Source organism: Elaeis guineensis, chromosome 12 (assembly GCF_000442705.2).
Source record: "Elaeis guineensis isolate ETL-2024a chromosome 12, EG11, whole genome shotgun sequence".
In the NCBI taxonomy this organism is placed as follows: Eukaryota; Viridiplantae; Streptophyta; class Magnoliopsida; order Arecales; family Arecaceae; genus Elaeis; species Elaeis guineensis.
The window spans coordinates 27306692-27334407 of NC_026004.2; the positions used below are offsets into that span (position 1 = coordinate 27306692).

General features: G+C 37.3%; 1 protein-coding gene and 1 long non-coding RNA gene across 2 annotated transcripts in view; one reads left to right on the plus strand and one right to left on the minus strand.

Moving 5' to 3' along the window:
- Positions 1-1858: 1858 nt before the first annotated feature.
- Positions 1859-27716, minus strand: part of LOC105054598 (uncharacterized) — a 47833-nt gene continuing 21975 nt past the window's right edge. Inside the window, exons 5-10 of the long non-coding RNA XR_012135763.1 lie at positions 19357-19397; positions 9102-9180; positions 8954-9025; positions 4227-4342; positions 2068-2126; positions 1859-1977 (exon numbers count right to left, since the gene is read on the minus strand). This is a non-coding gene — a long non-coding RNA (uncharacterized lncRNA). The remainder of the gene's footprint in view (positions 1978-2067; positions 2127-4226; positions 4343-8953; positions 9026-9101; positions 9181-19356; positions 19398-27716) is intronic.
- On the plus strand, positions 3260-3934 carry LOC114914700 (putative serine/threonine-protein kinase-like protein CCR3). Its single transcript, XM_029267783.2, has one exon. The coding sequence runs from the start codon at positions 3260-3262 to the stop codon at positions 3824-3826; it is 567 nt and encodes a 188-aa protein (XP_029123616.2). The 3' UTR covers positions 3827-3934.

Here is a 27716-nt window from a genome sequence, read left to right on the forward strand (position 1 = left end):
AGAAGAAGGAAGACAGAGAAAAAAAAGAGAAAAAGAAAGAAAAGAAAAAAAAGAAATAGACTCTCTCTCTCCTATCCTCTCTCTTTCCTTTCTTTCTCTCACTAGTTTCTCTCTCCATTTTCTCTCTCTCTAAAATTTTCTCTCTCTTGGTTATTTATCTCTTTTTATAAATTTCTCTCTCTAGATTGTATCACTTTTAAAGTTTATCTATTTGAAATTGATCAAGAAAAAGAACTTTATTTTGATGATTTTGAATGATTTTAATGAAGGACTTCTAATCTATGATTGCTGATTGGCATGTTTACACCCATCTTGACCAAACTAGATATTATTAGATTTTATCATCCATCATTTTATAGAGTTATCTATGGAGTAATTGAATCTTGATTTGATGAAAATCATCTTGTTCAGACCAATTGAGATATTAGACTATGTCATCACCTGATCAATTTGGATTGTACCTCATGAATTCTTTCTTCTCTGACTTTCTCTCTCTACTTGATTTATGAACTCAATAGAGAAATCTCGATCCTATCATTTTAAAATCTGATTTGATCCAGTAGCCAAATTCTGGACTATTTATGTCCTAATTGAATTTTGACCAGATGAAATTAGATGATCGGACCAATTTGGACTATAAGATGTGGGTATCCATCAATTCTATCTTTCTTAATTATTCATGTCTTTTCTACTTATTGGAATTCATCCTGTATAAGGTTGTGGATGTTTAATCATGGGATATCGCGATATAATTTATAAACAAAAGATTTTGGAAGAAAATTTTTAGAATTATATAGATTTATTAGAATACGTATGAGGTAAGTAATGCTTCATTTTTTTAGATTTATCGATAAATTATAATATTTTTTTGACATGATTTGTGAAATAATGCATGAATTGGATGAATGATATTTTGTTATGAAAAATATCTTATTTTGAAATGTTATGATGAAGTATAATTGAACATATTGATTTTATTATGCATTATATTGATTGATTTCGATACCATATGATTATATATTTTCTTATCGAACTAGAATAAGAGATATGATTTATGAAAAATTTTGATACAAGAATGATATGAACGAACAATCTGATTATGTAAGGGACCCTGTCAATAGGGGCAAATACATTGGCAACTGATTTGTCCTGAGAATTTATGTCGCCAGCAAGATCAGTGACAGATCGCCAGCGAAACCAGCGACAAACTGCCAGCGAGACTAGTGGTTCTAAAGGACTTTACTGCCAAATGATTCGTAGCTTACGGCAAGATGATACGCAGTGTTGTGGCCTTACCACAGAAAAAATATGGTCATAGCTCATGGTTGATGAAAATAATTTAAAAATGAAAGAAATTAAAATCTTGAAAGAAACTCAAATTTTTTAAAAAAAATAAAATTGACATGAACTATATTGTATAATTGAAATTGATTTCAAATTGATGAACTCTATATGCTTATTTTTTATAAATAATTATTTACTTTAATGCCTGATGAAATCTATTTAAAGTAATCATTACTTACTGAGTTGTCTAGCTCATTACCTCCTATTTTATTATTTTTACAGATGTTGAGAAATTAAGATAATACAAGATATGAATGGAAGAGTGATTAAAAACAGAATATCCATACTTTTATTTTAGATTAAAAGCCTTATTGAATTTGATGTAAGACCTACTGAATATTGTTGAATTTATTGAGATATTAAAGTTGAAATGTGTATTATTATATTTTTAATTTAAATTATTGACTAATTATTTTGCTGTTATTTTATGATAACATGATAAGATGCCTTTCATGCTTGTGGAAAAAGTTTTCTATGAGTATGTAGTGGATATCAAGACCTTTGGCTCACCATCTCAGGTCAGAGGTGTAACAGATATGATGAATGAATGAATGATATAGGACAAGAAAAGTTGCTCTAAAGAATAACGATGATCTTTACATGAATTCTTCCTCCTCTCCTCAATTACGAGTCCTTGATGACCACAGAGCAAATAGGGAACGAAACATATAGTGAAAAGACTATCCTCATAAGTTACACATGAACCAAATCTGTTTCATGGGCTTGTGCATACCTTGAGCTTATCGTACTTCTTTATCAGCTTCCTTTCAAGAATTTCCGTTGCCCAACCAAAATTAAGTTAATATTGAATATGCAAATCCAGTTATTGACAATCCAGAACTGTGCTTGCTTGTACATGTGAGACGTTCTTCCCTTTTTTTTTTTTTTTTGGGGGGGGAGTAAATTATGTTTTTAGTTCTTAAACTACATCATATTTTTTTAAATAGTCTTTAAACTACAAAATCATAATTTTTGATTCCCAAAATTTCTAAACCATTTTAATATTACCTTTCGTTCCATTTTCGACAACTTTCTCTCATTAGAAATCCTATTTGGTATTACCGGTGCATATGTGGCTGGTCTAACTTGAATAGGTGGCATCGGTGCTAAGCTGAAAATAAGTTAATTTCAAAAAATGATGATATGGCATCCATCCTCTTCCTCTTCCTTATCATCATCTACCTCTTCGCCGTCCTGCCCCTTGCACGATCACAATAGTAGGGAACAGAAAGCCGCTACACCACCAGAGGATGAGCAAAGGAGACAAGCAATGCGGAAGCGAAGTAGAGAACAGACCCACCGCAATCGGGGATGAATCCATTTCAAGATCGAAAAATAAAATAAAATCCCTTCTCTAGTCTCCATCTTTCCCTCCTCCCCATCGTTTTCGAGAGAGCCATCAGCCATGGCGATCATCTCCCACATGACACCGACTTTCCTCTCGGTCCTGGACCAGAACCCCTCCGATTTTTCCATCGATCCCTCGACCTACTCGGTGGACTTTGGGAGCCCTAAGACGCTGGCCCTCACCTGCTCTCTCTGTCTAACATTAGTGCCATGACCCACCTCCTACACGAGTACATTGCCTACCAACGCGGTCTCGACATCCACCTCGAGTCCCTCTTCTCACATTACCCCGACCTCGACCACCATCTCCTCTCCCTCCACCGATCCTCCCACCTAATTCTATGACATCTTTCGGGATTCGGCGAGTCTCTGCTCTGGTTTTGCAGTTATTTGCAAGGCCTGCCCATTTCCGCCACCGCCATCACCATTGAGAAAGACTAGCAAGCGATGGCTAGTTTTCATGATTGTGGGATCAGTCGCTGGCTTTCGTATCGAAAATGAAGGGGGCCCTTTCATCTCCCCTTCGAGGTCCAGATCCCAAATATTCCATCGATAGGATTTGCGGGTCATGAGGTGGCAGAGGAGTGGTCTGTCATCGTTCAAGGATAGGACGATGGAGTTCACCTTCGCCGAGCTCACCATCGCCACTAAAAGTTTCTCCTTGGATACCAAAATCATTGATGGGGCCGGAGTCGAACGGCGGTCACCTATTAGCGAGGGCAGCGGGGACGGTGGATACATGGATATTGAGTACTACGGGCTCCACCATTTGATAGTGAAGAGTGACGTCTACGAGCTTGGGGTGGTGATGTTGGAGGTGTTGACGGAAAAAAGAGCGATCTTTAAGAATGGGGAGGGTGGGGATCCAACTAGCGTGGTGGACTATGCGGTGCCGAGGATCGTAGCCAGAGAGTTGGCACGGGTGATAGATTCGCGGGTGTCGTCGTCGGAGGCGAACGAGATGGAGGCAGTGAAGATGGTGGCATACACCATGGTGCACTGCATGAGCCTCGAGGGGAAGGATCGGCCCTTTATGGCTGACGTCGTCACCAAGCTCGAGAGATTTCTTGCGCTTTGCGAGGATAGCCATGGCAGCATCTCCAGCACCAGCATCTTCCTCGCCTCTGTCGATTGAACATAATTTATCAAAAAAAAAAATCAATCCATCCCCACCATATAAGCGTGCTAGTGCCAACTATTCAAAAAATTACCACATAAGCAACGGTTCGACCAGAAACAACTAAACCGATGAGAGAAAATCGTCGAAAATCGGTCGAAGGACAACATTAAGACGGTTCGAAAAGATCAGAGACTAAAAGTTACAATTTTGTAATTTAAGAACTATTTAAAAAAATAAGATATAGTTTAGAGATTATATATATATATATATATATATATATATATATATATATATATATATATATATATATATATTTTTTTTTTTTTTTTTTTTTTTTTTTTTTTTTTTTTTTTTTTTTTTTTTGCTGTGTGTGTGCGTGCGTGGACATGTGAAGGGAATAAATGGTCAGACATTTTTTGGGATAATGTGGTTGTTTTTGCCTCACTTCACTGCTTCTCTTTCTTTCTTTATATGTTCTGACAGGATTTTAGATTCAGCACTCTTTCGAGGGCCTGACTTTACCTGCTTATCCTGAAGATGTAAAATAGTATTAATAAAAGATGGTGAGCATATAGTATTAACATCCAATGACAAGGTATGACATATATTAGACGAGCAGTTTAACAAACTTTATCAATTTCAAGTTGAGGGGAAGAATCCATCAAACAACTATAAGATAATAATCCTACTAAAGTTTGGGATTTCTAAAGCTTCCCTTAACATAGTCAAGATTTGAATGCAAATCAGCTCCAAAATTTCTAATAGATCAAAACAATGCTCTTACACCACATTTGCTTTCGAAGGTTAGTACTCATGCAATGTTTGCTGCATCCAATTGTGATGGTAATAGTTAGGATAAATTACAATGACATCTCTTCAATTTTTAACGATTTACACTTACACCCCAAATATTCTAATTTTTTCAATTTGATTCCAATATTAGATTTTTGTTGCAATATAACCCAGCTATCCAATAGAGTTATAACACTATGAATAGCATCTGTCAAATTACTAATTTATCCTCTTATTTTAAAATCCAAAAAATTAAAAAGATATTTCTTCAACATTTTATGATTTCATGTACATCCAAAAACTTTCGAAAAATACTCTTGGGCCCTCTCCTAACTGCTATATTTACAACTATTTATGGAGTGAAACTCTTCGTATTAACTATTCTATCCCACTTCCTAACGCTCCATTTCAATGCCTAAAAACCTCCTGTGCCCATATCCAAGTGATTTGCGAGAGATTTTGTTTGAGAAAATTAGGTAAAATCGGCATCCTTTCCTTACCTCGTATATGGAGCACCGATAAAATCACCATCTAAAATTGGCTGTGGTCCATGAGGTCTTCAATGAAACTCTTAACCTATAGTTGTAGAAAATAGGAAGGAGTTGATAGAAATATTAGCCGGAGCTTTAGGCAAAGTTCATATTTGAAGATATTGATGATTTCTAAATTTTTATCTTCTCCCTCTGCTCTCTCCTCCTCTCTCTTCTCTCTCTTAATTGGACTCGTCTAGATCGAGAAGCCTCTATTAGAAAGCAAGAGAAATGAAAAAAGTCATATGACCACCACAAGGATCTGGATGGAGATGGACAACTAGGCTACATTACAATAAAAATCTAGCTCTTGGGGTCTAATTGAAAAAAATAAAACTTTTGAAATCTAAGTACAAATAGCAAAATGTTGAAGGGATGTCACTATAATTTGGCTAATAGTTATATTAATCTTGAAATGATCTGTTTGCAAATACTCAAGCCTATTCCTTAGGCTTTCACTTCCCATTTATATTTGGTTAAAACTTTTAAATAGCTTATCATCATCACTAAATATACCAGCTTCTAGGCTTCTGCTTAATTTTGGTGCACTGACATACTTTATTCCTGCCCATGAACAATTACAAATCAAAGACATCATTCATCTCACTTTTTTCAAACAAAAGTATATAGAGACAAATCAACTGCAAGCTGGATTTTAGCCAGATCTGCAACATTGAGTAAGAACTGAATAGATGTAGACATTATAGCTTGACCTTGATATCTTGAAAAACATAACGGCTACCGGATCCAGTCACCACCAATATAACTGAATCTAGCTCGAAATACCTCAAGTGCCAAGACCCGCAGCACATCCAGCACCATCTGATCCAGATGTCTAACTTCATTCAAATAAAGCACATGATAAAAGGCAGGCATATATGTGTAAAATAATCATGATTCAGGAAAGACAGATGACTATCGTAAAGAAGATTGCCTACTCAATAAATCTTCACAGTGCAACATTGGACCAAACAATATCAATTTTATGCCATGTTGATAAGTAAATATGGAGAGTATTTTCCGAAGTTGGAGCAGTAGAGCTATGAAGAAGAATCTCATGCACATATATGCAAACATAAACATATATGCATATATGTACATACATACATTACATGTCTATATGCCTGTATGTGTGTATATGAGTATGCGGATGCAGATGCATCTTACATATGTTTGGGTGTTCACATATATAAATATGTAGATAAGATTGCAAAATTAGCCTTATCTGATTCAACAATAATGGGAATATATTTCTTCAATTACAAATACCACAACAAGATACATGGAATGAAAGCACTATTCAAATCTGATCAGCTTTAGGGAACTAGAGTTGCCTCCCAATATCTACTTCAGTTATTTTGTGAGCCCATTGGAATTTGGTCAGCCGCCCAACTCATAAATGCCAAATTTGGTAGTTGTGTTCCCAAACTATTCATTCTGATTTAAGGAACATTGGTTCACCTCAATGCTGCTTTCAGATTCTCATTACATTCTTCATACAGAAGTTACCAGTCCCATTTGCTCTGGATTTTGGAGGATTTTGTTTGTCTTACATATCCTCCAATGACCCTTCAAATAAATTTCTTTCCCTAAGCATCTCATATCTGATTCCTCCATAGAACCATTAAACTGTTCGATAATTCACCTCCTTATGGCTTTATATCCTGTCCTTTCATAATGGATCATTCTATTAATTCACTTGATTGGCTATTCATTTGCCTTGGGATCTTGAGCATTTGCTTGCAGTTAAAATTGTAGACCTTCTAAAAGTCTTATTTCACCCTGAACTTTTATGTTTGTTTCTACATTATAGTCTCTTCATGTTCATGCAATTTCAGGGAACAACACAAGGCAACTTCTTTCTGATCTTTAGGTTGTGCTTCCTTTCCATCTCAATCTTCTTTGAGGCCTTTCCTTCTTTCCACTTTCTGACTGGCCCACTTATCCTTATGTGTGTCATTTGTACACCAATCATCCTCTGAACACCTAGAGTTTTTCTCTTTTTCCAAGCCAAACACTTTTGCTTCGAAATCATTTTAGCTTTTGTCATTCCACATTGAGGCTTTAAAACCAGACCATCTTGTGAGTGAGCCAGTATCTCCTCCATTGTAAGTTCTCTCTCCAGACTACAATCTCTTTGATGATTCCAGATTTTGTATGAAACACAATATTTTATGCAAAGTATTTATCATACTTCTGTCCTATTGAAGAGGAATGGGATGCCACAAAGATATGCATCCTTGGCACATGAAATTAAGAGACATTGTAGACATGCTTGATCAATGCTGGATCCCATTAAGCTCAGTCTGAAAATAATTTTAAGCCTGGAATTCAGGGCCAAATTCCTTTTTCTCTATTTGATCATGCAAAGTCGAGCCTCATTTCGAGCAAACTGCCAGAAGCCTATATTTCCCTTGAATCAAGATTGACTAAGCTTGCTTTAACTTTGGTTCAAGCATGATATCAATGCCTGGTTTAAACAAATCTAACAGCCATTGAAATTATTTTTAGACAAGGCACTTAGATACTTGCCAACGATGACCATAGGACCAAAGCGTTTGGCCCGTTTGGGATTGATGACTGAGAAATACAGAAAGCTCAAGAGTAGAGGGGGAAACGTATTGGACAATGAATCAGCAGCTTCAGATTTTCTTGGACAGGGATAGTATCCATCGCGCAAAAGAAGGGTTCACCTTCCTTCATGCAAATCCACCATTGGATCACAACAGTTGTTTCGAGATCTGTGCAGAGGATGCATGAAGGAGTTCAGAAAGCTTTGTGAGCTATGCAGGTATTAACCAACAGTCGACATGGTGAAAGAAGATCAATCATTCTTTCATGTGAAAGATACAACTCTAACCCGATTGCTTAGGACGAGGTTATGACTTCAGCTGACGAATATGCCTGAATTTTATTTTGAGCCTCAAAATTAGCATCAAGCTCAGCTAATTTACATCTTATTTAAGTTTGATCAAGCCTAGAGTCAATCTAATTGTTTGCGAATAACTTAATTGTCTTCTCTCCATGAAATCATGGAATCTTATATGTTTGGTATTTTCAATTTATATACTTATTAGATGACTTACAAACATCCAAGTGTAATACTTTATCTACTTCATAGAAAACATCAAGGTCGCCCATTCAAAGTGTAATAAGAGGTAGAGATATAATGTCTGTACCTTTTCTTTCCTCAATTATCACATTCCCTGACTTCTAAAATTTTTCTTTTACTATCTTTTTTCACTTCAAAAATGAATTTGTAGGCCCAATTCGTCTTAGTATAAACCTATCTGAAACAAAAGGAGTGCCGTAACATTTCGGCCCAAGGCTGGGCCATATTGTATTTTGAAACCAAAACTCAAGCCTTGTCTGCCTCCTAATGTTTACTCATTGCAACTCCTGCTCCTCAGGTTTTGTATAATTAAGAAGCAAAAATCTTCCATATACAAACATGGTAGGCGTAGAACAGAAAAGGGCATACACCCAAAGACCACATGTACCAATGGGCATATATTGAAGAGAACTATCTAACAATATATTAGCTTTTGATCATTCTAAACTCACAAATATCCACTCTGACATTTGATTGTATATGCAATTACAGAAAAAGTTCTAGTTGTTGGTAAGAATGCCAGGGCAACGAAGGACAAATATATCCTAAAATGCCTACTACTTTTCAATAAAAGAGCACCATAGGCGTTTTATGCGTTCATTCAGTTATTCCCAAAGTATGAAGCGTCAGCAAAATAATAAGGACAATGTTAAGCATATACATAAAACAAATTTTGTGGATAATAAGTCTTCCAGTTGTATGACTTACTATCCAAGGAATATGGCTCTAACTCCACGATAACATTTGGGTCTTTTGACTTCTTAATCAAGTTATGACTTACTATCCAACATTGTCAGTGCAGCTAAACTTTAGAATAATGCAGAACTTCTTTTACTCAGTGCATCTATCACATAACATGTATATAAAAGAAGAATCACCCCCTTTTCTACAGGAAGTTCAACATCAAACAAGAAACTGTATCTCTTTCTAAACCCGGATTCCAACCAAAAAAAGTGAAGTGTAATAACATTAGCACATGTTCTAGGAGGAAATGGTCACATCTTAAATCACAACAAGAAGGAAGAATAAGACAAAGTTGTACCAGTATCCAAAAAGAGAACCAAAGGGGGCCCCAAAGTGAAGAAACATGGGCCCATCCATATTGCATTGCTTGAACCAACTATGATATCCACTATTTTGTGAGCTAAGTTTATGGGATGTTATTTTTTGAAAGGAAAAAAATAAGCATGCAGATGGATGGCGCTATAATGACCCATGGTCAGAAAATGTAAAAATGAAATGGAAAAGACAGCCTATCTCAAAAAGAAAAGAGAACATGTCAGGAGGTATTAGGCTCAATTGTATATCACTTCTCAGATTGTGTCTTTTCAGTTACTTGATTTAAGAAATTGAGGGTGGCAAAGCTAATAGAGCATACAAATATTCAAACTGCAGATCCTTATCACAGCAAATGGGACAAGACATATGAATGATACTCCATTTAATCATTTCACAGATGGTATTGTGTGAATTTGACTGGTTGAAATATCAAGATATAAGATAAAATGACAAGACAGACATGTAATATAGATTCTTTAATAGACTAATCAGAAGGAATAATCAAGTATATCACCAATGGTTTTTAGAAATCATATAAGGCAAAGGAAAATAAGAGAAACAAAGTTGGGATACTTGTGGATAAGAATAATAAAGATAAAAGCATAGAGATAAATAATTGAGTGATCAATGATAATTATTAAGGTAAAGAAAAAAAAACTAAACTTATAGGTGCATATGCACTGCAAAACAGAATTGAGGAAGAAAACTGACCAATGATACGGATGAGATAGAAGCATCATTGCAAAGATTATAAGCAGAAAGAACACTCATGAAGAGAGACCAGAATGAGCACATGACCAAAGAAAATAGTTGATACAAGAGTTCTAACTAGGAATAAGAGGATATGTGATGCTTGGATCCTGTAATTCACAATAAAATGAATTGCTAATCTCATATATAATCTGAAAAAAGAAAATGAAAAGTCTGGACTCTAGAGAGTCATGAATGTGACAAATTCTTCAAGGATTTTCCCTTCTTAACAGTAAATAATGAGCATCATGTAAGACTTTGGAAGTTTTCCTGTGAAAGTTAAACACCCAATACAGCTGAAATATAAAGAGAGCAAAAATATCAGTGGATGGGCGAGAGATGTTGGAGTTGTGTTCTCACAGAAGCCGTTTGACTACTTTGGGCATTTTATTTGGCATATTTAATGAACTTTTCTTCAGTTACACACTCAAACAAGTATCACTATGTGAGATATATCGAAATTAAAGTCAGAAAAGAGTCCACAAGTGTCAAGATTATCCTAGTGGTCGACTATAGGCTTTTCGCAAGGAAGTTGAGTCATTCTAAAGACGTAAAACTTGTTCCTAGTTGTTGTGAGATTGGAGATCACAATGACATGCAATGCACAGTGTCTGATTGGATCACAGTAGTTTTCTGTCCAACCTAAAGGTGGAGACCTTAAACCAACAACTGTTCCTAACATTAACCTAAGCATATAAGGTAGAGATTTAGTCCTGCCCCACCCAACTCTCCCATTCCTTTGATCTAGGTCCACCCCAAAAAAAAAAGAATTTAAAGATGGAGACCAGAAAAAGAAAGGAAAGTGATCATGTTGATTAGATTTGGCATGCTGAAAAAAAGAACATGAAGAAATGCTGAAAAAAAGAACATGAAGAAGAGCAAGAAGAAGAACAAACTCAAATTGCGCTGCTCTGAATTGCACCAATTTATCATCCTTGGCACCTTCATTTCTGCCAGATTGGCACCAATGGCTTTGATCCCTTCAAAACTAGCAAGTTTTTTATGTTTGTGTCGTAGGAAGCTAACGAGAGGGATAATAGATGATGTTCATCGAGACAACGTATCAACAATATCAGGACACCTTCTCTCTGTGCTTTAATGTTTGCTCTCCTCATTATTATGTCAACTCTAGTTTTACTCAAACAGTTCGACCAGTTGAATGATCCGGATCACTAAGTTGAATGGGTCATTTAGAAATCCAGTTTTTGCTTAACCCAACCCAAAATGGTGCTGGGTAACAAGTCAAGCAGGTTGACATGGTCAACACCTAGGTCTACATCCTAATTGATCATCAACAATATTTTATATTGTTTAGTTATACAAACCCAATTTTCTGTTAACTTTTAGGTATGTTTTGGTTGCAATAGAATCGAAATGGATTGGAACGGGAAATGGATTGCCTACATCCTCCGATGTGTTTGATTCATGACCGGAATCAGAATGGAATTTGAAGGCATATTTGATGGACCAGAGTTGGACTCTGGAATGGGAATAGGAATGAGTGACCTCCCATTCCAGCAGTTTGGTGAGGATGAGTCCCATTCCCATTTCGATTATAGAGGAAATGTGAATGTCCTAATCCCCCAAAATCCAATCCTACTCTCCCATGATATTCAAATCCCATTTCGATTCTAATTCCGATCACAAACAAAATGCATCGAATGATGTGGCCATTTGGATTCCTATTTCAATGCATTCCGATTTTGACTCCGATTCCAATTCCAATTGCGAACCAAACGCATCCTGAATACTAGGCATACCCTTCAATGTGTTTGGTTCATGACCAAAATTGAAATCAGAATCAAAATAAATTTTGAATCCTAGAGAAGATTTGGGTTTTGGAGGATTAGGGGCATTTCCATCCCCTAGAATCGGAATGAAAAGGGATTCCATACAACCAAGTGATTGAAATGGGAGTCACTCATTCCCATTCTAGAGTCTAACTTCTCCCAACCAAATATGCCCCCAATAGATATCTCTTGACCTTCCATCTATCATTGTCTTTGAATTGTTCTTGAGATAAAAATTAGTGACTCACTGTCCACATTTTACCATCAAAAGACATGGCTATTGGTATCTTGAAATATCCCATGGATATTTTTGCTTCTTTATTTCAGTTCACTGAATCAGCTACTCCTTATCCTCAGATAGTTGTTGGACTAAAAGATTTCCCCCAAATTTTTTTACCATGACAAGATCATGGCCATAGAACCTAGGATCAGATCACACCAACCAAAAGAAAACATTGCATGTCAAAACCTTTTAAGACATCTATAGAGTATAATGATCTCATGAAAACATGATTAAGTAGAAAGAGTGATGCCCAGAAGCATGATTGGGTATCTGATTATGCTTATAACCTCAAATGGATGAAGCCATGAACGTTTTTGCATTTTTTTTGTTCGATAGTCGCCACTTTAACCAAAATCAGTGACCTAATTAGTTCCCATGGACTTGTGAAGTACATTAAAGACTGTCTAACATTATTGAATGGCTTTTAGGTCATGCAACCAAATCCAGTTGACACTTCCAGTTCCTAAAGGGTTTAGCCAAACCTAAGCTCTGGCTGACAGGAAGATGTGACTGTATATGATCTGAGGCCAAGGTACAGTGGTTCATGAGGTTGGGGACTTTATGCTGAATTTGCCTCAAGGACATAATGTGGTCTGCAACAACACTGTTCGCAAGAATTTAATTCTGCAGGCAGATTTACTAAACTTGGATTTACAGAGTTAACTTTTTAAGCTTGACAAGTATGTAACTACTACTAATAGCTTAACTGTTAGTTTGCATATTCCAAACTGTTCTAACTGTGCGACCATGGCAGGCAATGCAAGAAAAAATGTTTTCTATCTGTTCTAATAACTTAATTTGTCTATAAAAGGTCATAAATGCCTGATGGTTCAACTTTACATCAGCATGCGGAACTTGATTATGCAAGTGGTTTTTAGAATCAACATACTGATTAAGGATGTGCAACTAAATGTTCAAGATATCCAAGCTTGACCAGCAGAGTCAACCATCCCTGCAAGGAAGAATGACCAAGGTTCCTTTCACTCTACTCACCAAATCTACCAATGACAACTCCAAATTTGGGTACATATGTCTCATGACTGCAAATCAAAGTCCAACAACAGGGAGACTACAGCAAACTGTAAAGATCTTAATGGAACCCATTAATTTAATATCTCCACTCATACAAGGTGGAGAGAACCTATCAAATGAATTTGCGCATTATTGAGAGATGATGAGTTTCTTACCAGATTGCACTCAGATGTCCTTAGTAATGTGATGTTGTCAGGAGACAGGAAACAATCTTTATGGATATGTAATCCAGATGTTGTCCCAAGATTGGACAACATGGACTGGGGGAGCCTTATCTATCAGATCTAAGGGTCTCGAGATGCCCAACATATGTTAAAGAAACAAAACCTAGGTAAAATGATATGACAAGTCATGCTAGTCAATAAGATACTCTACAGAGATGATTATAAAATTCTACTTTATGGAAGACCAAAGAGTCTCTGTCAACAAAAATGTTGCTGTTCTGGAAGAGGCATGATAATCTCTGAAGGTTCATTTTCCAAATGATTTAAAGAAAAAAGTAAGACCATTTCTTGACCACTGGAACCTCCTATTCCTGTCATATGCCCTAAGGACAAGTCATAGAGAGAACCATCCATCTGAACTTTTCATCAAACAAGGTGAAATTGACTGCTATTGATTATGTAGAAGCAGAACCTTTTTTAAGACATCAGGAAGCACTCTCACCATTGGCTCATCTAGATAGAGTGATGCCACAGCACTGGCTATTAGTTCAATAAAGGCTAACGGCTAACCATATTCACTCTGTTAGAACTCTGGAAGGGATCAAACCTATTGGGTGAATGTGGACTGGAAGGAGGAAAAGAAGCAGACAGGAAGGTTGAGACCTTCAAAATCTATTTGGTAGCCAAAGGTGATGCCAAATAAACGTTACAGATTTAATAAGAAACTGCTTGTTGCGATGGTGAAGAAATCTTTTTGCATGATGCAAATCCTATGGACAATATATGCTTGCAGGACTGTTCGGATGTACCATGAAATTATGATCAAAGTTTGCCATACCATACCGAACTAGATGGTATGAGACATACCGTATCGTACTGATTTGGTATCGGTAATGTAGTATAGTGGGCATCTGATGCTCGATATGCCGAACCAGCCTCATACCGACATTTGAACCAAGTTGGCACCGGTACAGGACTCTGTACTGAGATGACAAATCTTGATCATGATATTTTGTAATTTCACATGTTTCTCTGAATCAATTCTCAAAATAAAAAAGTTCTCAAAATTACTATATATATGGTTTTAAAGGCATACATGTTCAATTAGTGTTATGAAAATTCATAATACCCTTGAAACCATGGAATTGAAATTTTCTACCTTTCTCCCTGTTATTTTATAAATTTCCATGGCCATTCTTTCTCTTTAACCAAACACCTCTAAAAACTTGTTAAGATTTTGAATTAGGAAAAACATAACATCATGATTTTGAAATTGGCAACCTCGAAACTTAGCTAAGATCATAAACTTTGGCAAATGGATGCCAAGATAGCAAATGGATGTCAAGGTAGCATATAGCCCAGCCCAAGGGACATGTCTCTCCATGGTAAATGTGCACATCATACAACCTAACCGATAAGCTTATGGTCTCAACAAGCATCAAGAAATTTGAATAAAAGATTTATCAAATCATCAAAGAATAAAAAATTGATGGGAGACAAAACTAGAAGAGTCTTGCATATACAAGATGGTTGAAGAATCTAGAATTATAGTGTTGAATATTACTAACCTACTGTAGCTATCTCTCCAATTATTTTTGAAGGATGGAAGAGAGGTTTCATGTAATATAGACATATATATTGCACAATGATATAGTGAAAAAGTTTACTATCTCAGCCAAACTCTTATATGGGCAAAATCTTAGCTAACGTTGCAATGTGTCCATGTAAGGAAACATCATCGTCTCTTATCCCTAGACTAGGGGTTCATCCATGGTATGCTGAACCAGGCCAAACCACCCAGTTCACCCCATATCAAGCCATACTAGTGTGGGGCTAGGTCGATTCGATCCTTTTTCAGAAAATATCCAGAACTACTCCAAATCAGGCGATTTGGAATGGTAATCATCACTCTAATAAGAGTAATGGGAAGGCCTGAGAAGACTCCCGAGACTTCTCAAGCCTTTTTTTCTCCCTTTTCTCTCAAAATCACCCCCCCAAGACAAAAACAACAAAAAATCGACCTCAAAAGCCAAATTCAAGGTAAGGTGCCTCTCCCCCACCTCCATTCCTTTTTTTTTTCAACATCAAATATTCTCGAAAATTAGAAAAATAAGAAGAGGTCATGCCAAAATTTTCAATTTTGGAATGCTTTTACGATATATTGTAGATCTATAAATGATCTACACAATCACGGATGTTTTTGTTCAAGATGATGAAGATTCGATGATCGGATGGCTTGTGGACTAGCAGTAGGAGCTGGAGCTTAATAAGCCAAGATTGCCTCTACAACCAGCTAGTTTTGTAGCTCATGAGACTATAATGAATGCAGAGCAATGGGCAAATAGCAACATTCCATACAAGCTTCCAGCTAATCAACCACAACTAGAGAGATCACTAGGGAATTGTCATCACATGACTCCATGTCCAAGACATCCTCCGAGAGATTTGATCGAGAGATGTTTAGATGAGGCCAGCACACTAGTCGCTCATCTCAAACAGCAAGACGACATCCATCCTCCTAGCATAGCTAGCTTGAAAGAGGCACAAGGGGAGGGTAGGCAGCTCCTCAGTATAAAGATAAAGAAAAAGGAAAGGCAATTACAGTCCCAATAGAAAGAGTGGAGTTAGTCACATAGATTTAGAGACCAGGAGAGTAGTGATGACAGCTCTAATGGTCATGGATTTGTGGCCAAAGAGATTAGAGGATAGGTCACTATTTATGAGATGCAAGTGTAGGATGATCTTCAATTCATCGGTGAGTTCTAGTTTATGCATGCCACAGAATAGTGACCATATTGTACGTGCTGGTAAAGCCCACGAGGATACCATTGTATATAGGTGATGGACTCCTTAAGATTGTTCAAGGCACAATGCAAATGTAGATGACCTTGCACATGGAGTAGAATCAATGGAGTATCAGGTTCATCCTTGTATTTTGGATCCTATTATCTGCAACCATAATAGCTTATGATCCACACAGATAGGGTGTAGTGCTTTCGAGGCATCGTCTTCTAGTAGCTACTATCCTATGCAGTCCAAAACATCTTACAGATTGGATTTTACTACCGGCATATTAAAATGGGCCCCTCCATAGCTGTATTATCAGCCGTAGGACACCTCTCAAAGCCAAAGCTTTAGCAAGAGATTTAAGATCAGTTATAATTTAGCAAGCAATCTCATAGGATGAGCATACAGGACTACTATGCCACTCGGTTAGAGGGATAGGCTGATGTGCCTCCTGATTATGAGTTCAGATTTTGTACCACCGAAGGCTAAATTCTCAAAATGGCAAGCATTATCAAATAGTCCTTGCTTTGTCCATTTAAGTTTGAGAACACCATGACTATTAAATAGTTAAATGATTGTTAGACATTATCTCATATGCATTTAAAGAGACAATCAACTATTTAAGTGTTTAGAAAATATTATAATTATAATAATAAGTTGCTCTATGATGACAGTTATGAATATTAACTATCAAAGAATGATTCTAATAATGAAAGATAATTTTAATCCATATATCAACAGTAAGGGCAACATTGGAGACAAGACATATAAGTGGGTATAGAATGCCAAACATGAAGAAGATGAAGAGGAAAGGAATGAAGTGGAACAAAAAGAAAGAAAAGAAAAGGTCTATGCAACATGTCATAAATTATAAAACACCATGGAATCCAGCAATATTTGGTAGGAAAAAATAAACTAATAATTAGATATAATATTATATCATTATATCTAATCAAACAAACTGCGCTCTCCATAACTTATGTTTTAGAATGTTTGCTAGATCATGATTTGAGTGGTTAAGAGGATTACTTGGTAGCTTAAATGCTTAAACAGACAAATGACCACTCCAACATTTAAATAGCTACTGCAGAATTGGTTCAGGCCCAACTTAGCCACTCAAGTGACCACTTAATCACAAAAGCTAGGATTTTTCTGATGTCCCTACTCTTTTATTTCTCATGGATGATGCATGAGGATCACAACCTTGACTAATAATATTTAGTTTTGCCTCTATATCATTGGTAAATAGTCTCCCTCAACCGGGCTATTATTAATCTACATTTCTTGGTCATACTACATAACTAGCTCGTTCAAAATTATTACCTATCATATGCTAGTTATTCTCATTGATATCTTCAAAATCAAGATCTACAGTACAAAAACATGCATTTGTGCCAATAGGCTGGTGGTACAATATGGTATCGCACCGTGCTGTTCCAGCATATATCGACAAAGAAAAATCGATCAGGAAGGGGGGTAGAGAGAAGTAGAGAGAGGAAAAGAGAGAGAGGGGGGACAAATGGGAGTGGGAGGGAGACAGGAGGGAGAGTAGGAGAGGACGGTGAAGAGAGAGGGAGGTAGAAGGCGGGATAGAGAGAGAGCTCTCTCCTCTATAGTGCTCAAACAAGGGCTTTGGGCCCTCTTTTTTGAAAACTTTTTAAAGTGAGCTGCCAACTTCACTTAAAAATTTCAGAAAAAAGGGTTCCAAAGCTCCTAATTCATTTTGAAACAAAGGCACCCATGTTTGGTTTCAAAATAAGAGCTCCACCCCTATTCAGGCACCACAAAGGAGAGAGAATTTCGAAAGCCCCCCTCTCTCTCTATCTCTCTCTCATGCTCCCTCCCTCCACCTCTCTCTCTCCATTGTGCTCTCCCTCCCTTCCTCTCCCTCTCCTTTCATCCCTCTCTCCCCTTCTCCCTATCCCCCCTCCTTTTTAAATTAAGGGGCAAAACCATGCCAGTCAGCCCCGTGTATAACTCAATACGCTCTGAACATGGCAATTCAGGACGATATCACCAACCTTATTCAAAATTTACTTGTTCTATATTTCATATTAAATGATGTCAAAAAATGCTTCAGTTCTACATCTCCATCTAACCTTCTTTTGCTAAATATAATGGAAATGTCTTGATATATCTCCTCATGTGCACTATTCTTTCTCATCGCATAATATATTGGCTTTGAAGGTGATCAATCATTTTCTTTGTCAAAATAAATAAACACCAAAGATCTTCCCCTTTATCCAATTCATTTTGCTAGTAGAAACAAGGAAAAACTTATGATTTACCCACCTAATAAAGTTTCAAAAGAAAGAAGTCAGGAATAACATGGAAATGATATTATGGAAAATTGAATGATATGTATTACTTGTAAAAGAAAGAGGTATAAGAAAATCCTGTGAACCTTCAGCAATAGTTTAGATTGGTGCAAACAAAGATAGCACCTAACATGTGGCATAAAATTAGATTACAAAAGATGATCACTTCTCATAATCACGAACTACTGAACTATATACTATAGGATTTAAAACAAGGCGTGAAATAAAAGCTAAATAAAAACATAGGCAACGATCCACTAATATCAAGCAAACAGCTGGTTATGGAAGCAATGGAGCACATTATGATGAGCTCAAAGGGAGGACACGTTTAAAACCACTACATGCATCTTATTTGGATTTTTATCATCCACTTCTTCAACCAACTTATGCAAGTTTTAAACTTGCTCTATAGCCATCTGGTGGAAGCATTTTTTGCACTATCCATAAAGGTGGGGTATAAAATCATAGCATCATATGTAAATACTCCCACTCATTATTGTATTCTCTTTAAACAAACAAAACAAGCAACCTCTTTATTTTCAATCCCTCAATGAATTCCTATTTCATTTAAATTGCCAATCTTAATCGAGCCTAAATAGTCAGAGACATAAATGCACGAAGATGCAGGTAAAGTTCTCTAGCTGGTGGTTGCATGTGGTAATTAAATAATGAATGGACCTAAAATGATCTCAAAGATCATCTAGTATAAAAATCATATGTACAACCAAGATTTGCCATCTCGGTATCGGATCCTATATCGGTACCATCCTATTACAGTGTCGATACACAGTACGATACGAGACGGCAAGGTGTACCGACTATTGGTATGGTATGAGATTGTGTGTCAGTTTGGTACCAATATAGGACAGCATTGACTAGTACAATAAGCCTTGTGTACAACAAAAAATGAAGAAACTATGGGCAAAGCTTCTGTATCAACAGTTCCACATAATGATTCAAACCATAGATCTTATACAATTACAGTTGGAAAGTCAAGTGGGGTCCAAGCCACATCCCTACTTGTGCTTGCCTCAATTTTCTTTTTAGGCTTCAACCGGGCTTAGGCTTGAAAATTTTTGGAAAACCTAGGTCCGAGTGCGGCCCGTACCTGATTGGGCCAGTCTGAATTATCCACCTTTGAGAACCAATTGGCTTGGCTCCAACATAAGTACCCAAGCGGCACTAGGATGAAGGCGAAGCAACAATAAACCAAGAAGTTTAATGGTGACAATCAAGGTTTTAAATCCTATGAGACAGGGTTGTCCCGATTTTTTCATGGAATGAGACACGCTGCCGTCCCATTCCATCCTGACATTTAGGACAGAGGATGTTTCAAGATATCCTGATCGGGATGCTAAGACATTAGCGGGATGGCCCTGTCCCGACACATAAGATGATATTCCATCCCAGTGTCCCACGGGATGTCCCCTTGGGATCTGAATCCTTAGTGACAAGAACTCCATTAGCGAAGTCCTCTTCATTGATGTTGCCAATGGCGCTGCTCAAGGAGGTTGTGGCAGCAATAAGGCTGGCATTGGAGGTGGGCTTCAAGCCCATCAACAAGTGGCTTAATAGGAGGATAGCCAGGTGATGCACTCTTGTTGTGAGAGCGATCAAAGGTAAAAATTAACCGACGACTGCTCTGTAGAATAGAATGAATCAGGTCGAATCCTTAGGGACCTAAGGCAGTTGTTTAGAAAATTAAAAGAAGACTTGATTGTTTTTAAGAGTTGGAGAACTAATCTAGATTGATAAAGTAATAACTAAAAAGAAACTTAATGAATTTGATAGAACAGAAAAATCTCAAGAGATCGAATCTCCTTATAAAATAGACGTTGCATCTATTTCTTGCAGCAGCACTGCTACTTGTGATTTCGGTTAGTGTAGCTTATCTCTTTTCTGAGCACGGACCATCCCCTCAGATCACGTTGCATCCTTTAGAGCGTAAGCTATCTAACTAAATCTCACAAGTATAAAGAGAGGATCTAATCCTCTTGAGACAATCTATCTCTTGTCTGAGCACGCACCGTATCCTCAGATCACGATACGTCTCTTAGAATATAGATTGTTCAAAATCTAGATCTTATAAATGAAGCAAAAATAAAATGAACAGTACATTTTTAATTTCTAAATAAATCAAAATTTTATTAATAAAAGAAAAGAGGTATATAAGATAGATCAACATCAAACCATCTATTTAAGGTTCATCTTCCCTTCTGAGATGATGGAGCCTAGTCACGCATAGAAATCTTCAGCATTCTCTCCATATTCTCTCTCTCGAAACCTAAACAAAAACTAAAGAATAAAAATAAAAGCTTTCTTTCTACCGTCTCCCTCTGGATGCCCATGGGGCTCTCCCTTTTATAGGCCAAAATCTCCGCATTGAAGCTTTGTCTTCCCCATGTTCTTGTGCTTGCACCTACGCCCGATGCGTGCTCAAAGGTTGGCATCCACCCGCTGCTGGCTGCCATTTTTCCTTTCCTGTCCCGCACGCAAACAACACCTGGCATAGCCTCGTGTTCCACGCATGTTTTCCCATTTAAAAACCAACCCAAAAGTCCTTAACGTGTAAGAAATCGAGGGTTCCATCCTACTTGCGCATGCATCCACGTGCTCCATCAAATCAAACACGTGTCATGCACCCAACCACATGATCCTCCATGTTTTCCCATGTGACTCCATGCGCTGCCTTCACCAAATATGGCAAAACCTCTGTTGCCTTTTTAAACCATCTCCTTACTTTAAAAACTCTTTCTTCCACATGGCTTCTCACATGCAAAACATACACAGCACCCATGCATTCAAGGCCTCCACACTCCCACCTGGCACCTTTTCTTTTAAATATTTCCCATGCTACCCACTCTCTTTTCTTTTTTGGCTTAGCTCCCATGCATTTAACATCCAGTGCACCATAAGGTTCCAAAACGCACGGCCCTACTTGCAAACCACGTTCCTGCCATGTCATTAGCCTACAGCTCATTAGCCTTCCACGTATTGCCTCTTGCTATTTATTTTCTTTTGAACCTCGCATCCCATGTTCGCTTCAAATTTCGTGCAATCCATTTCTAATCTTAGTCCATTGGCTTGGGTTTGAAGAATGGTTAATTTGAAAATAAATTACAGCACTTGTCGAGTTTCCTGAAAAAGAACATAAAAAATATCAAATACTAAATAATTGAAATTAAAAAACCAAGATATTAATACTTTTCATGTTAAATTATTATACTTGTCATACCCTCCAATTTGAATCTTACTCATCCTCGAGTAAAGATAAAAGATAGTTCATGAATTACGTTTTAGAGAATAGTTGAGGGGACTATCGAAAACCATCAATGTCGTACATAAGTTTGCTCGGACTTAAAGGTTTTTCTCACACCTTTTTATAAGAAGAAGATATCTTATGATATAGTTGATGAAACATGTCATTGGGATATTAATAGCATCTAGTAAATTAGTTAAGTGCAAACTCATCATTTTTCTAAGATAATTCTTAACCAACTCTTATTGTTATCTTTAAATCTTCTATTCCAAAGGAGTGGTGAGGTATTGTTTTGGTGCAAGTATGTTTCTTTTTTTTAAATTTTTTTAATTTTTTTTAAATTGAAAGGTTTCTTCATGTTGTCTACTTTTTAATGCGAACATCAATGCTTCCTGAGGCAAAGAGGCCTAGTTACTCGGTGGGAGACCAATATTTAGAACATGGCCCTCTTTTTTTTTTGACAACTGATCCAAGAAACTTTGCATTGGTCAATACCCATACACACCCAAGAAGTAGATTCTTCTTTGATGCGAATAGGAGGGTTAAAATTATCCAAAAATTAATTTCATTCTAATTTAACCTTTTTACTAGAGTCTATTAATATTTTCTCCCCTCAATGTTTCAAAATTATCACGACTGTTCAATCAACTACTTATCAAAAATATGTGATTTACCTTAAGTCCGAGACATGACAAGTGTAAGCATATGAAGGTAGAAGGTAGCTCCAGATATATATTTATTTTGCTTATTATTATACCCCCAAAAATAAAAAAAAATGACTGAATTTATGCATAAAATGAGATAAAAGGAAGCGAAGGCACCTGAAGAGGAATTTTTATTGAGCTCTCTCCCCAACTTAGCCGACATTGTTCCCAATGGAGCTCATCTTGAGATCGAACCTAATAAACCTAACCAAATTGAAAGGATACTAAAATTAGAAAGCAAAAAGCTAGGTTGCCTCCCAAGAGCACTAAGTTTAAAGTCTTCAGCCAAACTAAATACTAAAAGTAAATTAACCGAGATATATTGGTTCATAAAAAATCATGGCTTCTTCAATAACTTCAGTGGGCAATTTCAAGAATGGTTTTAATCGTTGACCGTTTACTTTAAACACAGCACCATTGCTTGGGTTTTCGATTTCTACAGTCCCGTGCGGAAAGACTTCTTTAACTAAGAATAATTCTGTCCATTCGACCTAAGCTTTCCAGAAAATAGGTGTAATCTAGAATTGTACAAGAGAACTTTCTGTCCAGGAGTAAAAGATTTTTTAAGAATTGCTTGATCATAGAATACTTTTGTTCGTTCCTTGTACACCCTAGCATTCTCGTAAGCTTCATTTCTAAGTTTTTCTAATTCATTAACTTGAAGCTTCCTATGGTTTCTGGCTACATCCAAGTCCATGTTTAATTTCTTAATGGCCCGCATGGCTTTGTGTTCCAGCTTAATAGGCAAGTGGCAAGATTTTTCAAATACAATCCTATAAGGAGACATTCCTAGGTTGGTCTTAAAGGCAGTGCGGTATGCTCAGAATGCATCTACTAATTTCAAAAACCAGTCCTTTCTAGGATTTGTTTTTTTCTAGGATTTGTTTGATTTGTCTGTTGGACACTTCTACTTGTCCACTGGTTTGAGGGTAATACGGTGTGGCCAGCTTGTGGATTACATTATATTTCTTCATTAATGTTGCAAAGGATCGGTTACAAAGTGTATCCTCCGATCACTAATGATTGCTTTAAGAGTACCAAAATGGGATAGAATATTTTCTTTGAGAAATTTAATAACCATTTTACTATCTGTAGATTTACATGGAATAACTTCTACCCACTTAGAGACATAATCGACAGCTACTAAAATATATTCATTTTCAAAGAAGTTTGAAAATGGTCCCAACAAATCGATCCACCAAACATCAAAAATTTCAACGATCAAGATTGGATGGAGTGGCATCATGTCTCTCTTGGTGATTCGACCCATTTGTTGGCACCGAACATAACTTCTACAATATTCGTGTGCATCTCTAAATGAATTGGGCCAATAAAATCCATATTGGAGGACTTTTGTAGCCGTCTTTTTGGATGCGAAGTGACCACCACATACTTGGTCATGATAGAAAGATAAAATACTTCTGACCTCATTATTCGGGACACATCTTCTAATGATCTAGTCAGGACACTATTTAAAAAGGTAAGGATCATCTCAAATGAAGTATTTCACTTAGCAAAAAATTTGTGCTTGTCCTGAGTGGTCCAGTGAGAAGAAACTTTATCAATGGCTAAATAATTGACAATATCAACATACCAAAGTTCAATAGACATAGACATGAGTTGTTCATTAGGGAAAAACTCATTGACAGATGGTTCACTAGATGGTGCGACTATGATTCGGAACAAGTGATCAGCTACTGCATTCTCTGTTCTTTTTTTATCCTTGATTTCTAGATCAAATTCTTAAAGGAGCAAGATTTATCATATCAAGTGCGTCTTGACGTCTTTCTTTGCTAGGAGATGTTTAATGGCTGAGTGGTCAATATATACAATAGTGTGGGATCCAACCAAATAGGACCTGAATTTTTCTAGGACAAAGACAATGGCCAAGAACTCTTTTTCTGTGGTAGTGTAATTAAGCTACGCATCATTTAAAGTTTTACTGGCATAGTAAATAACTCTAAGCAGCTTATCAATCCTTTGACCTAAGACAGCACCCACAGTATGATCGGACGCATCACACATGAGTTCAAAAGGTTCAATCCAAACAGGTGGGTGAACGATGGGAGCTGAAATGAGTACCTTTTTAAGAAACTCAAAAGACTTTCGACACTCAGGAGTGAACTCAAATTTTATTTTTTTTACTAATAAATTTATCAATGGGCAAGCCACTTTGCTAAAATTGGCTATGAACCTTCTATAAAATCCAACATGTCCTAAAAATAAACAGATTTCTTGACAGATTTGGGTAGTGGAAGACTCACAATCAGGTCTACCTTAGCCTTGTCTACTTCAATTCCCTTTTTTGAAGCTATATGGCCAAGAACTATACCCTCTTTAACCATGAATTGGCACTTCTCCTAATTGAGAACTAAGTGCTTCTCTTTACATCTTTTTAGGACAAGTCTCAGATGATCTAAACATTCGGAGAAGGTAGGGCCAAAGACAGAAAAGTCATCCATGAAAATTTTTAGAAATCGCTCCACCATATCAGAAAAAAAGCTGATCATACATCTTTGGAAGGTTGCCAGTGCATTGCACAACCCAAAAGGCATGTGCCGATAAGCAAATATTCCAAACGGATAGGTGAAAGTAATCTTTTCTTGATCCTCAGGGGATATGGAGATTTAGTTATAGCCGAAGAATCCATCGAGAAAATAATAGAACTCCTGTTCAACTAATTTTTCCAACATTTGATCAATAAACGGCCAAGAAAAGTTATCTTTCCTTGTTACCGCATTCAATTTCTTATAATCTATATAGACCTTCTTAGTCGGGATAAGTTCATTTGCCTCATTCTGGACCACTGTTACCCTGAACTTTTTGGGAACCACTTGGATTGGGCTAACCCATGAGCTATTCGAGATGGGATAGATAATTCCATTGTCTAATAGTTTGAGGATTTATTTCTTTACTACCTCCTTCATAGCTGGGTTTAGCCATCTTTGGAGGTCTCTAGTTGGCTTGGCATCCTCCCCTAGGTGAATTCGATGTTGAATGATTGAAGGGCTAATCCCTTAATGTCAGCCATGATCCCACCTAATGCTTCTTGATTTTATCTAAGGACGGTCAACAATTCTTCCTCTTGTGTGGGGTCTAAGTCTGCTGAAATGATTATCGTAGGATTTTCGATGGACCTAGATAGGCATATTTGAGGTACTTAGGGAATGATTTTAGCTCTAACTTGGGTGCTTCCTCCACTAATGGTTTGGACAATGGTTCGACCATTAACTCTAGTGGTTCCACTGGGGACTCCCATCTTGATTCCATCCTATGCTTGCTGATTGCAGTGACTTCATTGACCTCTTCAAATTCTTGATCCATCAAGAGTTTAAAGTCGAACTCTTCATCGCTGAGGTCAATGGGTTCATACGCATTATTTTGAATCCAGTTCAGATCATTCATTTCAGTCAGGTGGAAGATGTTCAAATCTATTAACATGTTGTCAAAGGAGAGTTTCATTAGTCCATTTCAACAGTTGATTTGAGCATTAGTTGTGGCCAAAAATATTTTGCCTAGAATGATTGGGATGTGACCCTTCGGATTTGATACAGGTTCAATTTCTAAAATCTCAAAATCTATCGGATAGATACAATCACTGATTTTGATTAGCAAATCCTCAATTACTCCCCTTGGGACTTTTAGGGACCGATCTACTAGTTGTAGGGTCATCCCCATTGGCTTGAGTTCCCCCAACCGTAATTGCTCATATACGGAATATGGCAGTATGCTAACACTCGCCCCTAAATCCAATAAAACCTTATCAATTAAGGTTTCTCCCATAATGCATGAGATGGTGGGGAACGCTGGGTCCTTGTGCTTCACTGGTACGTGGTTCGACAAGTATGAACTCAAACTAGCTGCTAGAAAGGCTTTTTTAGGTACATTGGTGGTCTTTTTCTTGATATACAGATCCTTAAGGAATTTAGTATAAGTAGGGACCTGTTGGATCATGTCTAGTAACGGAATATTCACTTTAACTTGCTTGAAGGCCTACAAGATCTTATCTAATTGGACTAAGTTTTGGTTGGGCCTAAGTTTGTTAGGAAAGGGTGCTACAACCTTAGTAGTTGGTCCATCAACTCCTGGTAAGGGCTTTGCTGGCAAATTTGGTGCTGCATCAGGTTCTGATGCCTTGAATTTTTCAAGTTGGCCCTGGTCAGACAGTGGGTGTTTTATTTCTTCTTCCATTTCAGGTGTGCCCACATGGTTATCTATTTGTTTTTCAGATCTTAGTGTGTGAATGGCATTCAATCGGTTGATCTGGGGTCCTTATTGGGGTAGTTGGTTGTTCTGATTCTTGAGGTTAGTCTCGGGTTGGCTTGATAGTATACCCTTTTCTCTTTCACTAACTGCAGTGGCTAACCGACCTAGCTGCATTTCTAGATGGGCAATTACATGGGTATTTGCATTTAATAGTTGGCCCGTGATCTGCATGAAATTGTTTAGTGTACTCGTGATTTCGGAGGTTGATTTGAGCAAGACCTCCAACCCCTTTTCTAGAGTGTTCAACCTTTTCTCTTGGCCAAATCTTAGTGGATTTGTTGGTGCTTGGTTGGTCCTTAGATAAGGCTGGTTCAGGACATGACTACCTGAATTAAAACATTGTGACCGTGAAAAATTTAGATGGTTCCTCCATCCCGGATTATATGTTGGTGCATAAGGATCATTTATAGGCCTTTGATAAGCTGTATTTACTTGTGCAAGCCCATTTTCGATTGGGTTTTCTAGTGAAGGACATTTTTCCAAGACGTGGTCTGGTGCACCGCATCCATTGCACATGGATATAGATATTTGATTTGCTTGGGGGTGTCCTTGAAGTTCTAGGGCTTCAATCCTACAGGTCAAGGTCACAAGTCCAGCCTCAGTAGTTAGGGATGTTTGGACTTGGTGAAGGGAAAGAAACAGTTTCCCTTCAGAATGCCCAGGTTGCATCTAAGAATTTTCTTTAATGTTCTACTTGTTTAAGAATCAAATCCTTACCTGAATTACAGCGGAACCAGGGATCAAATCCCAAATTAGCTGATATAAACCTTCGCGGAGGCCTGGATATGCAGACCCTCTACTTCGCATGCACGTCAGACGCTGCAGGAAAGCAGGATGAACTCCAATCCAATTGGCTTCGCATACACAATCAATCGAGGGATGAGATGTGATGATGTGACACCTCACACCAGCAAGTAGGATGCCCAAGAAGGATCCACGCCCAAGAAGAGGAGGTGGCAACAAAGGGAGAGATGTAGAAGATGAAGGACCTCTCTCTTCACACGCCTATCTCTCTCTCTTTTTTTCTTCTCTCAATTTGATTAGTTTGCTATTCTATTC

Excerpts from the sequence above, each read along its gene's own strand:
- LOC114914700 (XM_029267783.2), top strand. The coding sequence starts at position 3,260 with ATGAGGTGGCAGAGGAGTGGTCTGTCATCGTTCAAGGATAGGACGATG.